General features: G+C 42.5%; 2 protein-coding genes across 24 annotated transcripts in view; one reads left to right on the top strand and one right to left on the bottom strand.

Moving 5' to 3' along the window:
* LOC109551430 (putative deoxyribonuclease TATDN2) overlaps nucleotides 1–4,819 on the top strand; it is a 46,484-nt gene extending 41,665 nt beyond the window's left edge. For 13 of the 22 annotated variants that reach the window (XM_073787678.1, XM_073787683.1, XM_073787687.1 and 10 more), the window contains 4 exons: nucleotides 767–908; nucleotides 2,083–3,738; nucleotides 3,916–4,028; nucleotides 4,366–4,819. The gene's annotated coding sequence lies outside the window, so the exon portion shown is untranslated. The remainder of the gene's footprint in view (nucleotides 1–766; nucleotides 909–2,082; nucleotides 3,739–3,915; nucleotides 4,029–4,365) is intronic. The other 9 variants (XM_073787682.1, XM_073787680.1, XM_073787685.1 and 6 more) reach the window with 8 other exon arrangements.
* SEC13 (SEC13 homolog, nuclear pore and COPII coat complex component) overlaps nucleotides 2,908–25,149 on the bottom strand; it is a 54,099-nt gene continuing 31,857 nt past the window's right edge. For both annotated transcript variants that reach the window (XM_019944580.3, XM_033865422.2), the window contains 4 exons: nucleotides 20,456–20,589; nucleotides 19,882–20,005; nucleotides 18,735–18,881; nucleotides 2,908–3,363 (listed from right to left, as the gene is read on the bottom strand). In XM_019944580.3, coding sequence (XP_019800139.2) covers nucleotides 3,250–3,363; nucleotides 18,735–18,881; nucleotides 19,882–20,005; nucleotides 20,456–20,589 — 519 coding nt within the window. In that variant the 3' untranslated portion in view covers nucleotides 2,908–3,249. The remainder of the gene's footprint in view (nucleotides 3,364–18,734; nucleotides 18,882–19,881; nucleotides 20,006–20,455; nucleotides 20,590–25,149) is intronic.

The following is a 25,149-nucleotide window of genomic DNA, read 5'->3' on the forward strand; positions in this document are numbered from 1 at the left end:
CTGTGCTTCAGTTTGCATAGTTTCTATTGCTGTCTTCACATGTACTGATGTTTCCTGTCAGTGTCTAATGTGCTTTTACTCCCATCCAGGGTATTTTTCACTCCAGATATTGAATTGTTCATTTCTAGAGACTCCATTTGCAACTTTCTTATATCTCCCATTTTTCTTATGTTCATTATCCTTTACATTCGTTTTTTTTTCTTCTTTTTTTTTCTTGCGGTACTCGGGCCTCTCCCTGCTGTGGCCTCTCCCGTTGCGGAGCACAGGCTCCGGACGCGCAGGCTCAGCGGCCATGGCTCACGGGCCCAGCTGTTCCGCGGCATGTGGGATCCTCCCAGACTGGAGCACGAACCCGTGTCCCCTGCATCGGCAGTCGGACTCTCAACCACTGCGCCACCGGGGAAGCCCTCCTTTACATTCTTGAGCATATTTATAATAGCTGTCTTTCAGGTAGTCATCTGCTAATTCCGTGGTCTCTCTCCTGAGTCTGTGGCTATTCACTGTTTTCCTCTCCTGGTTATGGGTCGTTTGCTTGCTTCTTTGCCTGCCCAGTAATTTTGGATTAGGTGGTGGATGTTGTAAATTTTATGCTGTCACATGTTGAATTTTCTTGTTGTTCCTTTAAAGAGCGTGGGGCTTTGATCTGGCAGAAAGTGAAATTATTGGTGGATCAGTTTGATGCTTTCAAGGCTTGCTTTTAAGGTCCAGAGCAGCCTTTACTCTAGACCTGATTGAAGATACACCATTGACGCGTGATCTTTCTTAGGACTCGACCCAGTGCCCTTTGTATCGTGAGGCTGTTGCACTCTGGTTCTTGGGAACGTGAACTACTCGCCCTCTGTTGAGTTCCAGGAATTGCTTGGCCCACTGCTCTTTGGTCACGAGAGTTTCACCCTTCCCGTAAGCAGGTTAGTACTTGGTCAAAAGTCTAGGAGACCCTCCTGCAGGTCCGAGGAGCTGGCTATCTCTGAGCAGCTCGCTCTTCTCTAGTACTCTGCTGTGTAAATGCTACCTTTGCCTTTCTGAACTCTCATCTGTCTTTTTAACTCAGTGAGGCTGCTCTGGATTCGATTTCCCTGCCCTTTCCTGGGAACTGCCTCCAGGAAGAAAGCTGCAGCCATTGTGGAGCTCCCTTCCCATGCCCACTTTTTCTTCTTCTTCCAAACACTGCCTGTTGTCCTACATCGGAAAGCAGTTGTTTCATGGATTTTGTGTTTTTCTAGTTGTTAATGGCTTGAGGGAAACTCTTGGAGCTGTGAATCCTTCCTCTGTGGAAGTGGAAATCTCCCCCTTATGAATGGTTGGCCCTGCTCCTTGATGATTCAGAGTTTGAGGGGCTACCTTAATGTCATCCAGGGGTTTCTTTTGCTATCCTAGTTGCTTTGCTTTTGTGAGAGGATTGAAAATCAGTGTGGCTGCTACTGCCATCTTGCCCTAACTAGAATTCTCTGTATATCTTTTAAATTACCCTTACATTCCTCTCATTTGGGCTTGGCAACTGCCCTGAAGATAGACACAACATGGCACTGCACTTGGTTGGCCTGTTTTGTTGTAACAAATTGGAGGTATCTCCCTTACCCCAGGAATGGCTAACGTGTTACCACCCTAAGCATAAACTGTTTACAGTGGTAATTTCATTTACTTCCAGATTATTCGATGGGATGGTTTAAGCTATAAACACAGCCTATGGCCAGGAGCCCAAGAAGCTATCACTAACCCACTGTGAGACATGGGACCAGTCCCTTCTCATTAATCATCTGTATGTGGCACTGTAAGGAGGACCAGGCCTGCCCTCGGGAGCACGGAGCTTGTTAAGGAAGGCAGATATGTAGAGCTAACTAGAATTCAGTGTAATTTGTGTCCATTGAGAAGCCCGAGCAAAGGTGCTTCCTTGGCCTTTCTTTTCGCATCTGAATAATGGGAGGGAGGGAGCAGCAATTTTCCTATTGTTCTGTGCAGGCTAGGATTTTGCGGAATGCCTTGGGAGGTCTTGTGGGCCAGGCCCTCTGTCCTCACTTGAACCAATGTAGTTGCACTTTTTCCAATTTTATATGTTATGATGTAAGATTTATTTCACAACAGGGATTCTGCTGCTGAAAAATGGACAAAGAACAGGCAGAAGACGGGTCCACACTTAGCTGTGCACAGAACCTCCTGCAGTGAGCGGCCTGCCCTTTCCTTGGTGTGTGCGCACGTAAAGGCCCGGCGTGAGCTCCACTCCCCGATTACGGCTGAGGAGCCCCAGCAGCAGGTCCTGGATTCCAGCCTTGAGAGTTCCGAGTTCTGAGCTGAGACAGATCAGGATGCCAATGGTGGCTTTAGCACCTGGTGGTGGACGGCCCAGGGCAGCTCTTGACCTTCTTGCCAGTTTCCTCACCAGTAAGTTGGGGGTTTGTTCCTACACAGGTTTGCTGTGCTGCTTCACGTGTGAGAGCTCCAAGTTCATGCCACTCATACAGGTCTCAGCTACTGCCGTGACCTGCTGTTTCACTTCAGGGTCCCAGGGCCTCCCCTTGGATGTGATCCTTGTTTCAGTGTTGGTGAGCTGCTCCTTCCACTGACGGCAGAAAACCAGGTGAATTGTGCCTGCTTTCCTCTTCAGTCTTGTAAACTCTTGGGATATGGTTGATACTCCACTGTATGTGCAGGGCAGACTTTATTAGCCTCAGGATAAGTAGCAGAGCTGGGGGCTGCAGTCCCATCCCTGAAGGCCAAGTGTAGCTTTGTATGGTGCCTTCAGCATAGACTGAGTCACAAGGACTTACTTACACAGTGACAGATCAGCTCTGTGGGCAGGACTCAGCTAGGCCCATAGGGACCTGGGTCTTGGTAATGCTGTTCTAGGACACTAACCAGCAAGAGGTAAAACGAGCTTTGTAAGGAGGGGTTAGAAAAATGCAGGAAGAATTATAAGCAATACAAGTTTATTTAATTACTTTGGAAACAATTCCCCACCTCCCCAAATGATGTTGAACCTAAAAGGTACATAAAAATGACCAACAATATCTTAAAATAATAGAGCTGACGGTTGTTTTTCCCTCAGAACAAGTGTGTGTTCAGGTGGACAGTAAATTACAAACCATATCAAATCATGTTAAGGCAGATGATAATCTGGGTGCATTTCTTAACGACTCCCAGGAAAGTGATCTTGTGGGAGCTGGGTGTTCTTCCTCCCAGCTGTGTGGTCAGTTGGCCCACGAAGGGGCAGTCCTGGAGGCAGCAGGTAGAGAACAGGCTGTGCCTGTCTTGTCACTGCTCGTTCTGCTGACCCTCTGTGACTGAAGTGGACACAGAACCCTGGCCCTTGTTGACATCACTGATGCACACCCACTGCCCGTCAACCGACTCCTTCCACAGGGTCACCTGCAAGCCAGCACACACATCGTTACAGGTATGTATCCCTGCCCTTACCTCCCTGGGTTCTCTAAAGAGGGCAAAGATCTCCAGCAAGAACTACAGCTCACAGTCTTGTGGGTAAAGAGAGCACTTACTTTGGTTCCCCCCACTGAAATCCCACCAAAATGGAAGTAAAGGAAAAAGTATCCACACAGAGTAAGAAAGGAGGAGTATGGAGCGTGATGTCATAAAGATGGTGACACAACTTGTTCACGGCTTCACTTTCCCTCAAAAGAAGAACTAACAGCTATTCATAGAGACACACCATGAACAAATCCTACAACACAGCAGTGAGGCTGAAGTGCCCTGCACTATGGACACTGAGACCGACTCTGTTTGAAGGTAAGAAGGGGCCACACGTTGATCCCAGCATCCCTTCCAGGGGCTGGCACAGTACCACAGGGAGCGGCCTCCCCTGAGGCTCTGGCCCCTCCAGTGACATCCAGCACCTGTTCCCCCCTCCCACTGCATTGTGCTCATCACTTTGCAGGTGCTGATACTCTGGTTTTGCTCCACCAGGATCGCAGCTGAATCTGTGAGGCCCAGCTGCTGAGAATCGGATTGTGACCAGAGGGCTTCCAACAACCAGCACTCAGATCTCCACAGCCTGAGTCCCTACCTGCAGGGCCCAAGTGAGTCTGTTCTGACAGGGAAGCTGGGGCACAGGTAGGCTACAGTCCAGACCACAAACAAAGCATTAGTAACCTTAAAGCTGCTTCCCTGGAAAGCACACCAGTCCACAGCTGCACTTGCTATTGAATACAGCCTTTGGACTGCCCAACCAGTGAAGCCACATAGCCGGTCAACAACCCTGCTTAAGGTAACACGGGAATGGAAAGCACTGCCAGTGGCATTCACTGTCTGCATAGCAAATCTAGTGGCCTCACCTGATCAGGAATTCAGTGCACACTCTTGACTCTTCAGCTCCCCCTAAAATAAGCCATGCATTCTCTGATCCCATTCTGCTAGGTACTGCCAGGGCAAGGAAGGTAATTCCAGCCTCACCTACTGCTGAGTCGAGTAGCCATCCTGACTGTCTAGCAAGCCTGACCAGAGAATCCAGGCAGCTGTGAAGCCGATGCTCCAGCCTCACGGGTGCAGGGAAAGAAACCAGCTGTCCTACCTGATCTCAGCCAGTGGCATATTCAGAGTGGAAAAAAGTGCCTCAAGCCAAAACAGAACTTAACAAACAGCAGGTCCTTTCACCCATAGGAGAGAAAGCCAGAAACCCAAATTGAGCTGACTAGTGAAGAACTGTATCTGCACACTTCCAGAGGTACAATGAATTCTTCGAAAAAGAATTCAAAACAGGGCCCACTGTCAAGAAGCCCACTTCCAATCTCTTGCATGCCTATAAACTAACAATGAAAAATCAGAGAAATTAAGCAGACTCCCATTTACCACTCAAACAAAAAGAATAAAATACCCAGGAATAAACCTACCAAAGGAGGCAACAGACCTGTATGCAGAAAACTATAAAAGACACTGATGAAAGAAATTAAAGATGATGATACAAACAGATGGAGAGATATACCAGGTTCTTGGATTGGAAGAATCAACATTGTAAAAATGACAATACTACGCAAAGCAATCTACAGATTCAATGCAATCCCTATCAAACTACCAATGGCATTTTTCACAGAACTAGAACAAAAAACTTTACAATTTGTATGGAAACACAAAACACTCTGAATAGCCAAAGCAATCTTGAGAAAGAAAAACAGCTGGAGGAATCAGGCCCCCCAACTTCAAAGTATACTACAAAGCTACAGTAAGCAAGAGAGTATGGTACTGGTACAAAAACAGAAATATAGATCAACTGTACAGGATAGAAAGCCAAGAGAGAAACCCACGCACCTATGGTCAGCTAATGTATGACAAAGGAGGCAAAGGATGTACAATGGGGAAAAGACAGTCTCTTCAATAAGTGGGCTGGGAAAACTGGACAGCTACATGTAAAAGAAGGAAATTAGAACACTTCCTAACACCATACACAAAAAGAAACTCAAAATGGATTAAATACCTAAATGTAAGGCCAAACACTATCAAACTCTTAGAGGAAAACAAGGCAGAACACTCTATGACATAAATCACAGCAAGATCCTTTTTGACCCACCTCCTAGAGTAACGGAAATAAAAACAAACAATGGGACCTAATGAAACTTAAGACTTTGCACAGCAAATCAAACCATAAACAAGACGAAAAGACAACCCTCAGAATGGGAGAAAATATTTGCAAATGAAACAGACAAAAGATTAATCTCCAAAATATACATGCAGCTCAAGATCAAGAAAACAACCTAATCCAAATATGGGTGGAAAATCTAAATACACGTTTCCCAAAGAAGACATACAGAATGCCAAAAAACAAAAGATGCTCAACATCACTAATCATTAGAGACATCAAACTCCAACAAGCTATCACCTCACACCTGCCAGAATGGCCAGCATCAAAAAGTCTGCAAACAATAAATGCTGGAGAGGCCAAGGAGAAAAGGGAGCCCTCCTACACCACTGGGGGGGAATGTAAATTTGTAGAGCCACTATGGAGAACACTACAGAGGTTCCTTAAACGACCACAAACAGAGCTACCATATGACCCAGCAAGCCCACTGCTGGGCACACGTCTGCAGATAACCATACTTGGAAAGCCAACACTTGCACATTCACCGACTACAGCAAGACCTACAACACTCAAGGTTCGGAAGCAACCACAATCTGCATCCACAGGCGGATGGAGAGAGAACACGTGGTACATATATACAATGGAATGGACACTCAGGCATAAAAAAGAATGAAATAATGCCATTGGCAGCAAGGTGGAGGGACCTAGAGATCATACTAAGTGAAGCAAGTCAGAGAAGAACAGATAAGATTTCACGAAGAGGTGGAATCTAAAAATTGATAGGCGTGAACTAACGTACAACACAGAAACAGACTCACAGACGTAGAAAAGAAACTTAGGGTTACCAAGGGGGAAAGTATGGGAGGAGGGACAAATGCCATGGTTGGGATTAACCTGTACACACTAATCTTTATAAAATGGATAATCAACAAGGACTTTCTGTGGAGCACAAGGAACTCTACTCAACAATCTGTCACAACCAATAGGGGAACAGAATCCGAGAGAGAACAGTATGTATCTGCATAACTGAAACACGTCACTGTACACCAGAAACAAAAACACCACTGTAAATGTACAACACTCCAAACTAAAATCAGAAGTAAAAAGAAAATACAATAAAAAGAGAAAAATGCCTCCTCTATTCCGTGTTGGCTTGGGGAACCTGGGCTACTGTCACACCCCTGGAGCCTGGGCAGCCAGCAACACAAGGCTGGAGTGTTCTGGGCCTGAGGGAGCTGGGGAGGATGTACCAGCAAATGAGCCCGCCTTGGACCTGGAGTGTCTGGTCCCCTGGGGATGTCACCACAATCTCCAGATCCAGGCAGACCCCCCCCCCCCGCCCCCGCAGCTAAAGCCAACCTAGTGCACCCAGAGGATGGTGGACCCTCTGGCCAGGAAGAGCTCTGAATAGTCTCCTAGCCTCCACGTCTGCTGGTGGTGGCCTTCCCACCTTCAGCTGCCTTCATTAGGGTCACCCCACCCATGTAGGACAGCACCCTCAGCACTGGGGTTTTGCAGGGGTTAGGACCTGTCTCGGAGGGGGGAAATGAAGTAATGAGATACAAGCCCTTGGGTGTTTGTGCTGACACATTCCACTAACTCACAACCCAGGAACACGACTTCCCCTTAGGCTGCACACGCAGGTGTAACCAGAGCTGGGCATGAAAAGATCCTGCCGCCTTTTGGCCATTTCCAGTAACAACAACTTTAAAGCAGGTGCTCAGGGGAACTTCATATTCTCAAAGCCTGGGAGCCTGTAAAGACCCCTGCTGTCACAAAATGCCCAGGAGCAGGTAATAGGAAAGGAATTCAAAACAGAGCCCAGTTTTAGGAGGCCAATATCCAGAGGTACATTTTACTCATAGTGTTAAAAAGAGAGGCACATGAAAAGATGCTGAACATTCCTAATATTAGAAAACTGGAAATCAAAACTGCAAGGAGGCATCACTTCACACCACTCAAAATGCCATGAACAAAAAGTCTACAAACAATAAATGTAGCAGAGGGCATGGAAGAAAGGGAGCCCTCCTATGTTTTTGGTGGGACTGTGATCTGGTAATAACTACTATGGAGAAGAGAATGGAGGTTCCTCAAACAGTAAACACACAGCTACCATATAATTCGGCAGTCCCACTCCTTGCCACATAGGTAGATAAAAGTATAACTGGAAAAAGTACATGCACCCCTATGTTCATAGCAGCACTATTTAGAATAGGCAAGACATGGAAACAACCTAAATGTCCACTGACAGAAGAATGGGTAAAGAATATGTGCTACATATATACAATGGAATTATTATTATAAAAAAGAACAATATAATGTCACTTCTACCAACATGGGTGGACGTAGATATTATATCAAGTGATGTAAGTCATGATGAGAAAGACAAATACCATATGATATCACTTACATGTGAAACAAAATATGACAAATTACCTATGAAACAGACTCCAAGACTTAGAGAACAGACTTCTGGTTGCCAAGCTGGAGTTGCCAAGCTGGATGGGGGGTGTGGGAGGGATCTATTGGGAGTCTGGGATTAGGAAATGCAAAGTATTATATATAGAATGCACAAACAACAAGGTCCTACTGTATAGTACATGGCAGTATATTCAATATCATGTGATAAACCATAATGGAAAGGAATACGAAGAAGAATATGTATATATGTGTAAATGAATCACTTTGCTGTACAGCAGAAATTAATACAACATTGTAAATAAACCATACTTCAATAAAACAAACTAAAAAAAATTAAAAATAGAACCGCCATATGATCCAGCAATTCCACTTCTGGGTATAAATCCAAAGGAAATGAAACACTAACTTTTGAGGATATGGGGAGGGGGAAGGGTGAGCTGTGACAGGGCAAGAGAGAGGCATGGACATATATACACTAACAAACGTAAGGTAGATAGCTAGTGGGAAGCAGCCACATAGCACAGGGAGATCAGCTCAGTGCTTTGTGACCGCCTGGAGGGGTGGGATAGGGAGGGTGGGAGGGAGGGAGAGGCAAGAGGGAAGAGATATGGAAACATGTATATGTATAACTGATTCACTTTGTTATAAGGCAGAAACTAACACACCATTGTAAAGCAATTATACCCTAATAAAGATGTTAAAAACAAACAAAAAACCCCGAAAACAAAAAACCCCACTAACTTGAAAAGACATTTGACCCCCCAAGTTCATAACAGCAGTATTTACAATTAGCAATACATGGAAACAGCCTAACTGACCATCAACAGAGGGGTGAATAATTAAGTTGTATTTATATATAAATATACACACACACACATAAAATGGAGTATTATTAAGCCATAGAAAACAAAGAATATTTGATATTTGTGACAACATATATGGACCTTGAGGGCATTATGCTCAGTGAAAAGAGTAAGACAGTGAAAGACAACTGTACTATCTCACTTGGATGTGTAATCTAAAACCAAAAAACCAAACACAGAAAAAGGTATCAGATTCATGATTATCAGAGGCAGTGTGTGGGGGAGGGGGAATAGGAGGAAGGTGGTCAAAACTCGATTTGCATGACAAACTTCCAGTTGCATGATAAATAAGTAGTGGTATGTAATGTACAGCATGATGACTACAGCTAACACATGTATAATATATATGAAAACTATTGAGAGTAGATCCTAAGAGGTAACATCACAAGGAAAGTAATTTTTTTCTCTATTATACCTATATGAGATGATGGATGCTAACTAAATTTATAGCGGTAATCATTTAACAGTATATGCAAGTCAAAACCATTATGCTGTACACTGTTAACTTATACAGTGATGTATATCAATTATATCACTAAAACTGGAAGAAAAGATTAAACAAAAAGCATATGAATAACAGTAACTGAGGGGCAATGCTGTGAATAATGATGTAACATGAAATATTGGCAATAATAATAATGTAAACATGGATGCCGTTTAACCAAATTGACAGAGCTCCAGTGAGAGGTTATGGGGTGTTAGAGTGGTTCTCAAAACGTGGTCCCAGACCAGAGTGTGTGGAGCATCTGGGAACTTGTTAAAGATGCAAATTTTGGGGTCCCAGCCCAGCTCCACTGGTTCAGAAGCTCTAGGGGTGGGGTGGGTAATCTGTTTTAACAAGTTTAGCAATGCTAAAGTTTGAGAACCATGGTAGAGGAAGACAACAGATTAATAGGTATGTTATTTATACACTGAAGTAAACGGCAGAAGCAGCAGCTACAAGTTGAAAAGGTTTGCCTCCGTACAGGGACAATTAGACTGCATTAAAAAAAAAATCATAGGGACTTCCCTGGTGGTGCAGTGGTTGGGAATCTCTCTGCCAGTGCAGGGGACACGGGTTCGAGCCCTGGCCCGGGAGGATCCCACATGCTGCGGAGCAACTAAGCCCGTGCGCCACAACTACTGAGCCTGTGCTCTACAGCCCGGGAGCCACAACTACTGAGCCCACATGCATGCCTAAAGCCCATGCTCCGCAACGAGAAGCCACCGCAATAAGAAGTCCACGCACCTCAACGAAGACTAGCCCCCGCTCGCCGCAACGAAGACCAAAGGCAGCCAAAAAACAAACAAAAAACCAAATAAAAACTACCTAAAACTATGTACATTAACTTGATAAAAAAAGTGATTCTAAGAACTGCTGCCTTAGGGATAGACTATTCACTAAGCATGCACTGTGTAGAATGCTCTGAAGTGAAATCATACTAAGTCCTTCAGCGAAGGAATGCTATAAAGACAGCAATAGCGCTGAGCTCTTTGTGGGAAACAGGCTTATGAGGAAGAGTAAGAAGCATAGAAACAGCAAACCGCAAAACGTGGAACGTACAACCAGGTACTTGCCCATTGATTTGTAAACACTACTGAGGGCAGTCAGGGTACAGTGGCCTGTCCTGGGTGCCACCACACCTGGGTACTAGTCCTGATATTGGCACTCACTAGAAATAGGGTTGGATTAGCTATCCTTTGAGGGTCATTCCAGCTCAAATTCTATGGCTTTTAGATAGGGCCTGATGGATCTTTCTGGGACCACTGAACCCAAAAGGGACCCTAGGCTGGGTAAAAGCTGTCTGCAGAGGGTCTTGAAGAGATATGACTTGCACACCCATGTGCACTGCAGCATTATTCACAATAGCCAAAAGGTGGAAGCGCCCCAGTGTCCATCAACAGAGAATGGACAAATAACATGTGGCACAATGGAATATTATTCAGCTTTCAAAAGGAAGAAACTATGACATACGCTACACCATAGGTGATCTACAACACAGATGAAGACACTACGCTAAGTGCAAATCAAAACTACAATGAGGTAGGTGTGAGGTACCACGTCACACCAATCAGAATGGCCACCATCAAAAAGCCTACAAATAACAAATGCTGGAGAGGGCGTGGAGAGAAGGGAACACTCCTACACTGACATTGGGAACGTAAACTGGTGCAGCCACTATGGAAAACAGTATGGACGTTCCTCAAAAAACTAAAAACAGAGCTACCAATATGATCCAGCAATCCCACTTCTGGGCATATATCCAGAGAAAACTAATTCAGAAAGATACATGCCCCCTATGTTCACAGCAGCACTATTTACAAGAGCTAAGAGTTGGAAACAACCTAAATGTCCACTGACACATGAACGGATAAAGAAGATGTGAAACACATGCAACGGAATATTACTCAGGCATAAAAAAGATTAATGCTATTTGCAGCAACATGGATGGACCTAGAGATCATCATATCAAGTGAAGTAAGTCAGAAAGAGAACGTCATATACCATATGATATCGCTTATATGTGGAATCTAAAATATGACATGAACTTATCTATGAAAGAGACTCCGAGACATGGAGAACAGACTTCTGGTTGCCAAGGTGGATGGGGGGTGCAGGATGGATGGACTGGGAGTTTGGGATTAGCAGATGCAAACTGTTATATATACAATGGATAAACAACAAGGTCCTACTATATAGCACAGGGAATATTCAATATCCTGTAATAAGTCATAATGGAAGGAAATATAAAAAAGAATGTGGATACACATAACTGAATCACTTTGCTGTACAGCAGAAATTAACACATTTTAAATCAACTATACTTCAATAAAAAAGAAAAAAAGACACTGCTGAGACTGGTTGAAGATGGCAGAGTACAGGGACATGCTCTCACTCCCAAAAGCGACAGCAGACTGCTGAACAGTCATCGACAGAACACACTGGAACTCACCAAAAAAGATACCCCCCCAGGCAAGGACAAAGGAGAAGCCACAATGAGATGGTAGGAGGGGCGCAATCACAATACAATCAAATCCCGTAACTGCTGGGTGGTGACGCATAAACTGGAGGACACTTATCCCACAGAAGTCCACCCACTGGAGTGAAGGTTCTAAGCCCCATGTCAGGCTTCCCAACCACAGGATACGGCAGGAGAAATTCCTAGAGAATCAGACATTGAAGCCTAGTGGGATTTGATTGCAGGACTTTCACAGGACTGGGGGAAACAGAAACGCGACTCTTGGAGGTCACAGACAAAGTAGTGTGCGCATGGAGACCCAGGGGAAGGAGCAGTGACCCCATAGGAGACTGAACCAGACCTACCTACCTGCTAGTGTTGGAGGGTCTCCTGCAGAGGCAGGGGGGGGTGCCTGTGGCTCACCATGGGGACAAGGACACTGGCAGCAGAAGTTCTGGGAAGTACTCCTTGGTGTGAGCCCTCCCAGAGTCGGCCATTAGCCCCACCAAAGAGCTGAGTAGGCTCCAGTGCTGGGTCGCTTCAGGCCAAACAACCAACAGGGAGGGAACCCAGCCCCAGCCAACAGCAGAAAGGTGGATTAAAGTTTTACTGAGCTCTGCCTGCCAGGGAAACACCCAGCTCTAACCCCCCTTCCATCAGGAAGTTTGCACAAGCCTCTTAGATAGACTCATCCACCAGAGGGCAGACAGCAGAAGCAAGAAGAACTACAATTCTGCAACCTGTGGAAGGAAAACCACATTCACAGAAAGATAGACAACATGAAAAGGCAAAGGACTTTGTACCAGATGAAGGAACAAGATAAAACCCCAGAAAAACAACTAAGTGAAGTGGAGACAGCCAACTTTCCAGAAAAAGAATTCAGAATAGTGATAGTGAAGATGATCCAGGACCTTGGAGAAACAATGGAGGCAAAGATTGAGAAGATGCAAGAAAATTTTTAACAAAGACCTAGAAGAATTAAAGAACAAACAGATGAAAAATACAATAACTGAAATGAAAAATACACTAGAAGGACTCAATAGTAGAATAATTGAGGCAGAAGAACGGATAAGTGACCTGGAAGACAGAATGGTGGAATTCACTGCTGCGGAACAGAATAAAGAAAAAAGAATGAAAAGAATTGAAGACAGCCTAAGAGACCTCTGTGACAATATTAAACACAACAACATTCGCATTATAGGGGTCCAAGAAGGAGAAGAGAGACATAAAGGACCCGAGAAAATATTTGAAGAGATTGTAGTCAAAAACTTCCCTAACATGGGAAAGGAAATAGCCGTCCAAGTCCAGGAAGCACAGAGAGTCCCAGGCAGGACCAACTCAAGAAGAAACACGTGGAGACACATAGTAATCAAATTGGCAAAAATTAAAGACAAAGAAAAATTATTGAAAGCAGCAAGGGAAAAACGACAAATAACATGCAAGGGAATTCCCATAAGGTTAACAGTGATTTCTCGGCAGAAACTCTACAAGCTAGAAGGGAGTGGCATGACATATTTAAAGTGATGCAAGGGAAGAACCTACAACCAAGATTACTCTACCCAGCAAGGATCTCATTCAGATTCGACGGAGAAATCAAAAGTTTTACAGACAAGCAAAAACTAAGAGAATTCAGCACCACCAAACCAGCTCTACAACAAATGCTAAAGGAATTTCTCTAAGTGAGAAACACAACAGAAGAAAAGGACCTACAAAAACAAACCCACAAGGGCTTCCCTGGTGGCGCAGTGGTTGAGAGTCTGCCTGCCAATGCAGGGGACACGGGTTCGAGCCCTGGTCTGAGAGGATCCCACATGTCGCAGAGCAACTGGGCCCGTGAGCCACAACTACTGAGCCTGCGTGTGTGGAGCCTGTGTTCCGCAACAAGAGAGCCACAACAGTGAGAGGCCCGTGCACCGCGATGAAGAGTGGCCCCCACTTGCTGCAACTAGAGAAAGCCCTTGCACAGAAACAAAGACCCAACACAGCCAAAAATAAAATAAAAAATAAATAAAAAATGATAATAGGGCTTCCCTGGTGGCGCAGTGGTTGAGAGTCCGCCTGCCGATGCAGGGGACACGGGTTCGTGCCCTGGTCTGGGAAGATCCCACATGCCGCGGAGCGGCTGGGCCCGTGAGCCATGGCCGCTGAGCCTACGCGTCCTGTGCTCCGCAATGGGAGAGGCCACAATGGTGAGAGGCCCGCATACCGCAAAAAAAAAAAAAAAAAAGATAATAAAAATAAAGGAATTCCTTTAAAAAAACAAACAAACAAACCCACAACAACTAAGAAAATGGTAATAGGAACATACATATCGGTAATTACCTTAAACGTGAATGGATTAAATGCTCCAACCGAAAGACCCAGGCTCGCTGAATGGATACAAAAACATGACCCATATATATGCTATCACAAGAGACACACATCAGACCTAGGGACACATACAGACCGACAGTGAGGGGATGGAAAAAGATATTCCATGTAAATGGAAATCAAAAGAAGGCAGGAGCAGCAGTACTCATATCAGATAAAATAGACTTTAAAATAAAGAAAGTTACAAGAGACAAGGAAGGACACTACATAATGATCAAGGGATAAATCCAAGAAGAAGATATAACAATTATAAGTATGTATGCATGCAACATAGGAGCACCTCAATACACAAGGCACTGCTAACAGCTATAAAAGAGGAAATTGACACTAACACAATAATAGTGGGGGACTTTAACACCTCACACCAATGGACAGATCATCCAAACAGAAAATTAATATGGAAACACAAGCTGTAAATGACACAACAGACCAGACAGATTTCATTCATAGTTATAGGACATTCCATCCAAAAACAGCAGATTACACTTTCTTCTCAAGTGCACATGGAATGTTCTCCAGGATACATCACATCTTGGGTCACACATCAAGCCTCAGTAAATTTAAGAAAATTAAAATCATATCAAGCATCTTTTCTGACCACAATGCTATGAGATTAGAAATCAATCACAGGGAAAAAAACGTAAAAAACACAAACACATGGCTGAACAGTACGTTACTAAAAAACCATGAGATCATTGAAGAAATCAAAGAGGAAGTCAAAAAATACCTAGAGACAAATGACAATGAACACACGATGATCCACAACCTGTGGGATGCAGCAAAAGCAGTTCTCAGAGGGTAGTTTATAGCAATACAAGCCTACCTCAAGAAACAAGAAAAATCTCAAATGAACAATTTAACCTTACACTTAAAGGAACTAGAGAAAGAAGAACAAACAAAACCCAAAGTTAGCAGAAGGAAAGAAATCATAAAGATCAGAGCAGAAATAAATAGAAACAAAACAATAGCAAAGATCAATAAAACTAAAAGCTGGTTCTCTGAAAAGATAAACAGAATTGATAAACTATTAGCCAGACTCATCAAGAAAAAGAAGGAGAAGACTCAAATCAATAAAATTAGAAATGAAAAAGGAGAAGTTACAACAGACACCGCAGAAATACAAAGCATCCTAAGGGACTACTACAGGCAACTCTATGTGAATAAAATGGACGACATGGAAGAAGTAGACAAATTCTTAGAAAGGTATAAGCTTCCAAGACTGAACCAGGAAGAAATAGAAAAGATGAACAGACCAATCACAAGTAAGGATATTGAAACTGTGATTAAAAATCTTCCAACAAACAAAAGTCCAGGACCAGATGGCTTCACAGGTGAATTGTATCAAACATTTAGAGGAGAGCTAACACCCATCCTTCTCAAAGTGTTCCAAAAAATTGCAGAGGAAGGAACACTCCCAAACTCATTCTATGAGGCCACCATCACCCTGATAACAAAACTAGACAAAGATACTACAAAAAAAGAAAGTTACAGACCAATATCACTGATGAATATAGATGCAAAAATCCTCAACAGAATACTAGCAAACAGAATCCAACAACACATTAAAAGGATCATACAGCATGATCAAGTGGGATTTATCCCAGGGATGCAAGGATTTTTCAATATACGCAAATCAATCAATGTGATACACCATAATAACAAACTGAAGAAGTAAAACAATATGATCATCTCAATAGATGCAGAAAAACCTTTTGACGAAATTCAACACTCATTTATACTAAAAACTCTCCAGAAAGTGGGCATAGAGGGAACCTACCTCAACATAATAAAGGCCATATACGACAAACCCACAGCAAACATCATTCTCAATGTGAAAAACTGAATGCATTTCCTCTAAGATCAGGAACAAGACAAGGATGTCCACTCTTGCCACTATTATTCAGCATAGTTTTTGGAAGTCCTAGCCACGGCAATCAGAGAAGAAAAAGAACCTAAAGGAATACAAATTGGAAAAGAAGAAGTATAACTGTCACTGTCTGCAGATGACATGATACTATACATAGAGAATCTTAAAGATGCCACCAGAAAACTACTAGAGGTAATCAATGAATTTGGTAAAGTTGCAGGATACAAAATGAATGCACAGAAATCTCTTGCATTCCTATACACTAATGATGAAAAATCTGAAAGAGAAATTAGGGAAACACTCCCATTTACCACTGCAACAAAAAGAATAAAATACCGAGGAATAAACCTACCTAGGGAGACAAAAGACCTGTACTCAGAAAACTATAAGACACTGATGAAAGAAATTAAAGATGATACAAACAGATGAAGAGATATACCATGTTCTTGGATTGGAAGAATAAATATTGTGAAAATGACTATACTACACAAAGCAATCTACAGATTCAATGCAATACCTATCAAATTATCAATGGCATTTTTACAGAACTAGAACAAAAAATCTTAAAACTTGTATGGAGACACAAGAGACCCTGAAATAGCCAAAGCAATCTTCAGGGAAAAAAACAGAGCAGGAGGAATGAGGCTTCCTGACTTCAGACTATACTACAAAGCTACAGTAATCAAGTCAATATGGTACTGGCACAAGAACAGAAATACAGATGAACGGAACAGGATAGAAAGCCCAGAGATAAACCCACGCACCTATGGTCAACCTAATCTATGATAAAGGAGGCAAGGATATGCAATGGAGAAAAAACAGTCTCTTCAATAAGTGCTGCTGGGAAAACTGGACAGCTACACGTAAAAGAATGAAGTTAGAACACTCCCTAACACAGTTCACAAAAATAAACTCAAAATGGATTAGAGACCTAAATGTAAGACTTGACACTATAAAACTCTCAGAGGAAAACATAGGAAGAACACTCTTTGACATAAATCACAGCAAGATCTTTTTTGATCCCCCTCCTAGAGTAACGGAAGTAAAAACAAAAATAAACAAATGGGACCTAATGAAACTTAAAAGCTTTTGCACAGTAAAGGAAACTACAAACAAGATGAAAGACAGCCCTCAGAATGGGAGAGAATATTTGCAAAGGAATTAATGGACAAAGGATTAATCTCCAAAATATATAAACAGCTCATGCAGCTCAATATTAAAAAAAAACAAACAATCCAATCAAAAAGTGGGCAGAAGACCTAAATAGACATTTCTCTAAAGAAGACATAGGGATGGCTAAGAAGCACATGAAAAGCTGCTTAACATCACTAATTATTAGAGAAATGCAAATCAAAACTACAATGAGGTATCACCTCACACCAGTGAGCATGGACATCATCAGAAAATCTACAAACAACAAAGGCTGGAGAGGGTGTGGAGAAAAGTGAACCCTCTTGCACTGTTGGTGGGAATGTAAATTGATACAGCCACTATGGAGAACAGTATGGAGGTTCCTTAAAAAACTAAAAATAGAATTACCATATGACCCAGCAATCCCACTACTGGGCATATACCCAGAGAAAACCATAATTCAAAAAGACACATACACCCCAATGTTCATTTCAGCACTATTTACAACAGCCAGGTCATGGAAGCAACCTAAATGCCTATCGACAGATGAATGGATAAAGAAGATGTGGTACATATATACAATGGAATATTACTCAGCCATAAAAAGGAACAAAATGGGGTCATCTGTAGAGACATGGATGGATCTAGAGACTGTCATACAGAGTGAAGTAAGTCAGAAAGAAAAATAAATATCGTATATTAACGCATATATGTGGAACCTAGAAAAATGGTACAGATGAACCGGTTTGTAGGGCAGAAATTGAAACACAGATGTAGAGAACAAACGTATGGACACCAAGGGGGGAAAGTGGCGGGGGGTGGTCGTGGTGGTGTGATGAATTGGGAGATTGGGATTGACATGTATATATACACTAATATGTATAAAATGCATAACTAATGAGAACCTGCCATATAAAAAAAATGAATAAAATACAAAAATTCAAACAAAAAAAAAAGACACTGTGCTAAGTGAAACAAGCCAGTCACAAAAACCCAAATTCCTTATAATTCTACTTACAGGAGGTCCCTACAGTAGTCCATTCATAGAGACAGAGAGCACAATAGGGGTTGCTAGGGGCTGGGGGAGGGGTAATGGGGAGGTGCTGTTTGAAGAGCACAGAATTTCAGTTTGGGATGAAGAGTTGTGGGTTGATGACAGTGATACTGCAGAATAACGTGGATGTATCAATACTTAACACTATAGAACTGTACACTTAAAAAAAGTTAAGATGGTAAACTCTGTTATATGTATTTTACGTATAACTAAACGTTACCATGAAGATGAGGTTGTCAAATGGTCAGGGTGATGGACTGCCAGGGTGGTGGCTTTGGATTTACCTTGGGTCTGATATTGGCTGTGCCACCTAACAGCTTCATGACCCCTATGCAAGTCAAATCTCTGTTGCCCTCTCTATCTGTATAAGGGGGATATACAACCCCTCGGGGTTGGGTGGGGGGTCCTAAGAATTAATGATGTAAATGAGAGACATGCTCAAAACAGTCTTCATTCAGGTTCCTCCCAACCCTGCCATTAGATGGAAGATTCAGCTGTGCCCTCTACTGGACAAACTAAAGACAAACAGGGCCCTGTGTGCCATGTCATGGAAATAGGGTGTATTTACCTTATTATCTCCGCCTGAGACAGCTAGGATGTTGGCTGTGATGGACCAGCTCACATGCCATACAACATCATTGAACTTGTGCAGCAGTTTGGGGGACCACGCATTGCCCGAGGCATCATCACAGGTCCAAATGAACACTCGACCATCCTGGGAAAAGACAGGCTAGAGTCAGGAGATGGGGGCAGCAATCCTGCCCTGGTGATATCCTCTCAATCTGGAGCTATACTGGACTTTTGCAGGAATAGGGTGGGGGATTCAGGGCAAAGCACAGCCAAGGACCTCCTCAGTGTTCACATCTTTGAGGACTAATTTCCAGCCCAGCACCCTTGCTTTTATCCCTTTACCCCAGGAACACACTTCAAACTGGTCAGGAGTCTCCCAGGTTCCTTTCCTCATACTGGTTTCATCGTCCGCACCGCTAATTCTCAAATTTTCTCTGGGGCTTTCCTCACAACTGCCAAGTAACTTCGTTGTTTTGGCTCCCTCTGGCTCTGTACTTTCTCAACTGAATGGGTATTGCTGTCTAAACGCCAAGCTCAGAGAATGAGATGGGACCAAAAAACAAAACAAAACAACACACACACACACACCAAAACAAACCAAACTAAAACAGAACAAACAGAATTATGTTTTACATCATTTAAGCCTGTTCTACTTGGTCCTCTCAAATTTAGGACCAAGTAGAAAAGGCTCAAATGATGTAAAAGGCCAGGCTTAACTCTCATCTTGGGTGGTAGCATATAATTAACGGCTTATCCTTGGTCTTACTTTTGTTATCTGTCTGGGAATAGTGAGTAGGTAGATGAGCCCAAGGTCTTACAATTTCCCATTGCTCCTGGTCCTTGCTTGGGAACACTCTCAGAATGATGCCTGGGTACCTCCATTCCCTATCCACAAAAGGGTCAGGAGGGGAAACTAGTCCTGAATTTGGTCTTGCTCTTGGCTCAGTGGAAGAAAGCCACTGTGGCTTCTGACCAAGGCTTCACTGCGTGATGACAGGGCTCCAGGTGCTCCCTTATTTACAATGGCCTATAGTTGCCTGTCTCCTGCCCTTCCCCTTCAAGGATTTCCCCTAGGGGAACTGTAAGGGCTGATGGGACTTCCTGAGATTAACTAACACAGGATGCTTGCACAGGTCTGAGCTGACCTGGGAGCAGCTGGCGATGGTGCTCGTGGGCAGGCCGATGGAGGGGGCCCAGGCCACATCTCGAACCCAGTCACTGTGTGCTTCCAACTTCTGCTCTTCCTTCCACTGGCCGTCCTCTTCCTCCCTAACAGGGGAGATGGTGGGGAGAATTCAGCAGGCAGCAGCCCAGGTGCCATTCCCACACCTCCATTCCCCCCCACCCCACAGGCTCCACAGGGGTGGAGAAGCTATTCCACCTTTCTGATAACATTTGTTGAACCTACAGAATTTTATTCAGTTCACCAGCTATAAAGAAGCCCTCCAGGAAATGCTGTGTTCCTCCACAGCCAACAAGTCAGCTCTAGCAGTTGTGAATTAGGAAGAGTCAAAGCTCCTGAGTAAAGGGAAAGTTTACTTTCGGATGTTTACTTTTTTGTTTTTATTTTAAAAAGGATGTCCTCTGAGAGACTGAAGACAGTATTCTATGGGCAAAGGGAAAAAGACAGTTGATCCCGTTTCTGGTGAACTGAGGCTGAGTCATGGTAGGGTAGAAGATGAGAAGTGTCCCCTTGAGAAGTTCACCAATGCCACTTACTTCCACAGTTTGATGAGGTTGTCACAGCCGCCTGATGCAAACTTCTTGATGTAGTTGGGCTTCTGCCCAGATGGCTGGTCTATGAGGCTTCCAGGTACGACAGCAGGGGCCCAGCTGACGGCATTGCAGCCAATCTGTACGGAGGGGGAAGGGGGACTTGTGGTGACTCTGCCCCTTTGCCTGGCACAAGGATACTGCTTCTGCAGACCCAACGCTGATGTTTATTCCTTCTGCAATTCTCAGGACTGGATTATGCAGGACAGCTGTTTTAATGAACTAAGGATTAGCCACCCAGAACTCTTCTTCAAGGATTCCAAACAGTGCATGTATTTTTCAGCAACATGTATTTAAAGAAGGAATTAGGGAATCTCAGGAATCTAAGAAAAGAACATTTTCCAAACATATGAAGGGAGGGCACAGATTCAGAAAACCACACAAAGTAAATATATGGATTAATGAATTACTCTAAAGCACTCTTGTAATCACTCCCAGGTCAAGAAATAAAACGACCATTTACCCAAGAAGCCCTGTCATGTATGTCCTACCTGAATCATAGCCCCTCTGTTCTCCTGTAAGTAACCATTATTTTGATTTCTAATGTCTATTTTTTAGCTTTGTCATCCAAATGTACATCCTTAGGCACTAGTTTATTTTTGCCATTTAAAATGTTGTTTAAATTGCAATATTCTTTTTATTGAAATACAGTTGATTTGCAATACCATGTTAGTTTCAGGTGTATAGCAAAGTAATTGAGTTATACATATACACTGTCCATGATAGGTTATTACAAGATATCGAATAGAGTTCCCTGTGCTATACAGTAGATCCTTGTTGGTTATCTATTTTATATACAGTAGTATGTATCTGTTAATCCCAAACTCCTAATTTATCCTCCTCCCTTTCCCTTTTGGTAACCACTTGTTTTTTTTTTTGGCCACGCCATGCGGCATGCGGGATCTTAGTTCCCTAACCAGGGATCGAACCTGTGCCCCCTGTATTGGGAGCATGGAGTCTTAACCACTGGACCACTAGGAAGTCCTATAAATTTGTTTTCTATGTCTGTGAGTCTGTTTCTGTCTTGTTTCATTTTTTTTAAGATTCCACATATAAGAGATATCATATGATATTTGTCTTTCTCTGACTTAACTTCATTTGTATGATAATCTCTAGGTCCATCCATGTTGCTACAAATGGCATTATTTCGTTCTTTTTATGGCTGAGTAATATTCCATTGTAAATATGTACACCACATCTTCTTTATCCATTCGTCTGGTGATGGACCCTTAGGTTGTTTCCATGTCTTGGCTATTATAAACAGTGCTGCTATGAACGTTGTGGTGCATGTGTCTTTTGGAATTAGAGTTTTTGTATTGTCTGGATATATGCCCAGGAGTGGGACTGCTGGGTCGTATGGTAGCTCTATTTTTAGTTTTTTAAGGAATCTCCATATTGTTCTCCATAGTGGCTGCATCAATTTACGTTCCCACCAGCAGTGCAGGACGGTTCCCTTTTCTCCACACTCTCTCTAGCATTTATTATTTGTAGACTTTTTGATGATGGTTATTTTGACCAGTGTGAGTAAACATTTTTTTGATGTTTCTTGCATCTTCTGATTTATAGATTCTCTGATCTTACTGGCTCAGACTCAGGTTTCTTCCCTTTGCCAAGACTACAGGTGGTGGTGTATTCCTTCATCAGGAGGCACATGATGTCAGACTGTCTCTCTTTTTATGTTATTACCACCTGTCAGTAATTTATGCCTCTCTCAATTCACTGGGCATTACAAAATGGTGATACTGTCATTCTATTCATTTCTTTGTCATTTATTACATGGAATACTCTAGACAGGGGCAATTTCACTCATTAATATTTGCTTCCCCAGGGGTACAGATCAGGTAAGAAAGGCAAGATAAATGCTTGATTCTTTCTGAACTAGTTCCGTCATTCTCCAAAGATGACTGATTCTCTTTTAAATATCAGGATGAACTCATGGAGTTAAGCATATTTGACAGGTTTCAGTTCACTGCCATTATTCTAATTTTTTACACTCCAACTGCCCATCTTTGGCAGTGTGAACCTGTTCAAGTTAGCTCCTTTGACACAACCCTAGTATGTCAAAAAGTAGGTCAGTGATCATTTCTATCTGGTACGACAAGATGTTTGTACTTTTCCTGCCTGAGGCCTGGGATCAGCCATTTCCTCAAGAGCTCTGGTTTCTTTTAGTGAGAAATTGTATTTCAAGTGTATTTCTGGTGCTAGGGATGCTCACTGGTACATAATTATTTATTTTATTTCATTTAACACACAGCAGAATAGTCTCAGAATAATACTGTCAATATGATTACTAATAACATTAAAGAAAGTATTTGCAATGCCCTCCCCATTCCCCCCACTGTTTTTCTGGGGGGTGTTTTCATGTGCATGGTACCAGCTGCTTGTGCTGCACACTGTTTATTTAACAGTTATACTCTATCTATCTTAGCCGAGCACACGATCAGGACCTTGTTCAGTGTTAGTTCTTTACAATTAACTGTATATCTATATGGATGTCTTTCTAGTCATTTTTGTTGTCTAAAACTTATTCTTTAGTAGATACCTCAGGCAGGGCTCATGGAAACAACAGTCCTTGAGTTCTTGCATACTGGAAACAGTCTGCATTCTTTACAATCCAAATTTTTTTTGTTTTGTTTTGCGGTATGCGGGCCTCTCACTGTTGTGGCCTCTCCCATTGCGGAGCACAGGCTCCAGACGCGCAGGCTCAGCGGCCATGGCTCATGGGCCCAGCCGCTCCGCGGCATGTGGGATCCTCCCGGACCGGGGCACGAACCCGTGTCTCCTGCATCGGCAGGCAGACTCTCAACCACTGTGCCACCAGGGAAGCCCCCTACACTCCAAATTTTAAAGGAAGATCTAATTGACATTAACAGAACATAGAGTGCACAAATTGATGAACTTTGACATCAGTATACTCTGTAAAACCATCACTACAATCAAGATAACAAATGAATCTCAAAGTGATGAAAGAAAAAAAAATTCCAACCAAGAATACTCTACCTGGCAAAGTTACTGTTCAGAATTAAAGGAAAGATAGTTTTCCAGATAAGCAAAAGCTAAAGGCGTTCGCCACCACTAAAATGGCGTTACAAGAAATGTTAAAGGGACTTCTTTAAGCTGAAAAGAAAGGGTGCTAATTAGTAACAAGAAAACATATGAAAGTATAAATCTTCCATAGGTTTTATACTCATAAGGTAAATATATATTGAAGTCAATGGATTAACTGCTTATGAAGCTATTATGAAGGTTAAAAAAAATAAAAACTGTAACTACAGTACTTAAAGATACACAAGATAAAAAGATGTAAAATGTGACAACAATACATAAAAGGTGGGTGGGGAAGGGTAAAAATGTAGAGCTTTAGGGACTTCCCTAGTGGTCCAGTGGGTAAGACTCTGCACTCCCAATGCAGGCGGCCCGGGTTTGTTCCCTGGTTAGGGAACTAGATCCTACATGCATGCTGCAACTAAGAAGTCCGCATGCTGCAACTAAGAGTCTGCATGCTACAACTAAGAAGTCTGCATGCCGCAATGAAGATCCTGCATGCTGCAATGAAGAGCTGGCATGGTGAAAATAAATAAATAAAAAATAAATATATTAAAAAAAAAAGTAGAGCTTTAGAATGGGTTCACACTTAAGTTGTAATCAACTTAAAATAGACTATTAATATGGGTTGTTATATATGTAAACTTCATTGTAAGGACAAAGCAAAAACCTACAGTAGATACACAAAAGATAACAAGAAAGGAATCTAAGCATACCATTAAAGGTCATCAAACCACAAAGGAAGAGAGCAAAAGAACTATAAAAAGCCAGAAAAAACCAAAATGGCAATAAGTGCATACCTATCTATAATTACTTTAAATGTAAATGGACTAAATTCTCCAATCAAAAGACATCATAGAGTGGCTGACTGGATTAAAAAAACAAGAACCATCTGTGTGCTGCCTATAAGAAACTCACTTCAGATTTAAGGACACACACAGACTGAAAAAAGAAGGGATAGAAAAAGATACTCCGTGCAAATGGAAACCAAAAAAGCTGGGGTAGCTATACTTATATCAGACAAAATAGACTTTAATACAGGGACTGTAATAAGAGACAAAGAAAGGCATTAGATAATGATAAAGGAGTCAATTCAACAAGAGGATGTAACATTTGTAAACATTTATGCACTCAACACAGGAAAACCAAAATATATAAAGCAAATACTAACAGACTTAAAAGGAGATATAGGCAGCAATATAATAATAGTAGGGTTATGTCAATGGATAGATCATCCAGACAGAAAATGGCCTTAAAGGCACATTAGACCAGATGGACTTTACAAATATATAGAGAACGTTCCATCCAAAAGTAGCAGAATACAGGCATACCTCACTTTATTGTGTCTTGTTTCATTGCGCTTGATAGACACTGAGTTCTTCACAAACTGAAAGTTGTGGCAACCCTATGTCAAGCAAGTCAATTGGCATCATTTTTCCAACAGCATTTACTCACTTCCTGTCTGTGTGTCACATTTTGGTAATTCTCGCAATAGTTGAAACTTATTCGTTATTACATTTGTTTTGTTGACCTGTGATGAGTGATCTTCGATGTTACTGATGCAAAAAGATTATGACTTGCTAAAGGCTCAGATG

This window comes from Tursiops truncatus, chromosome 10, assembly GCF_011762595.2.
Source record: "Tursiops truncatus isolate mTurTru1 chromosome 10, mTurTru1.mat.Y, whole genome shotgun sequence".
Lineage (NCBI taxonomy): Eukaryota > Metazoa > Chordata > Mammalia > Artiodactyla > Delphinidae > Tursiops > Tursiops truncatus.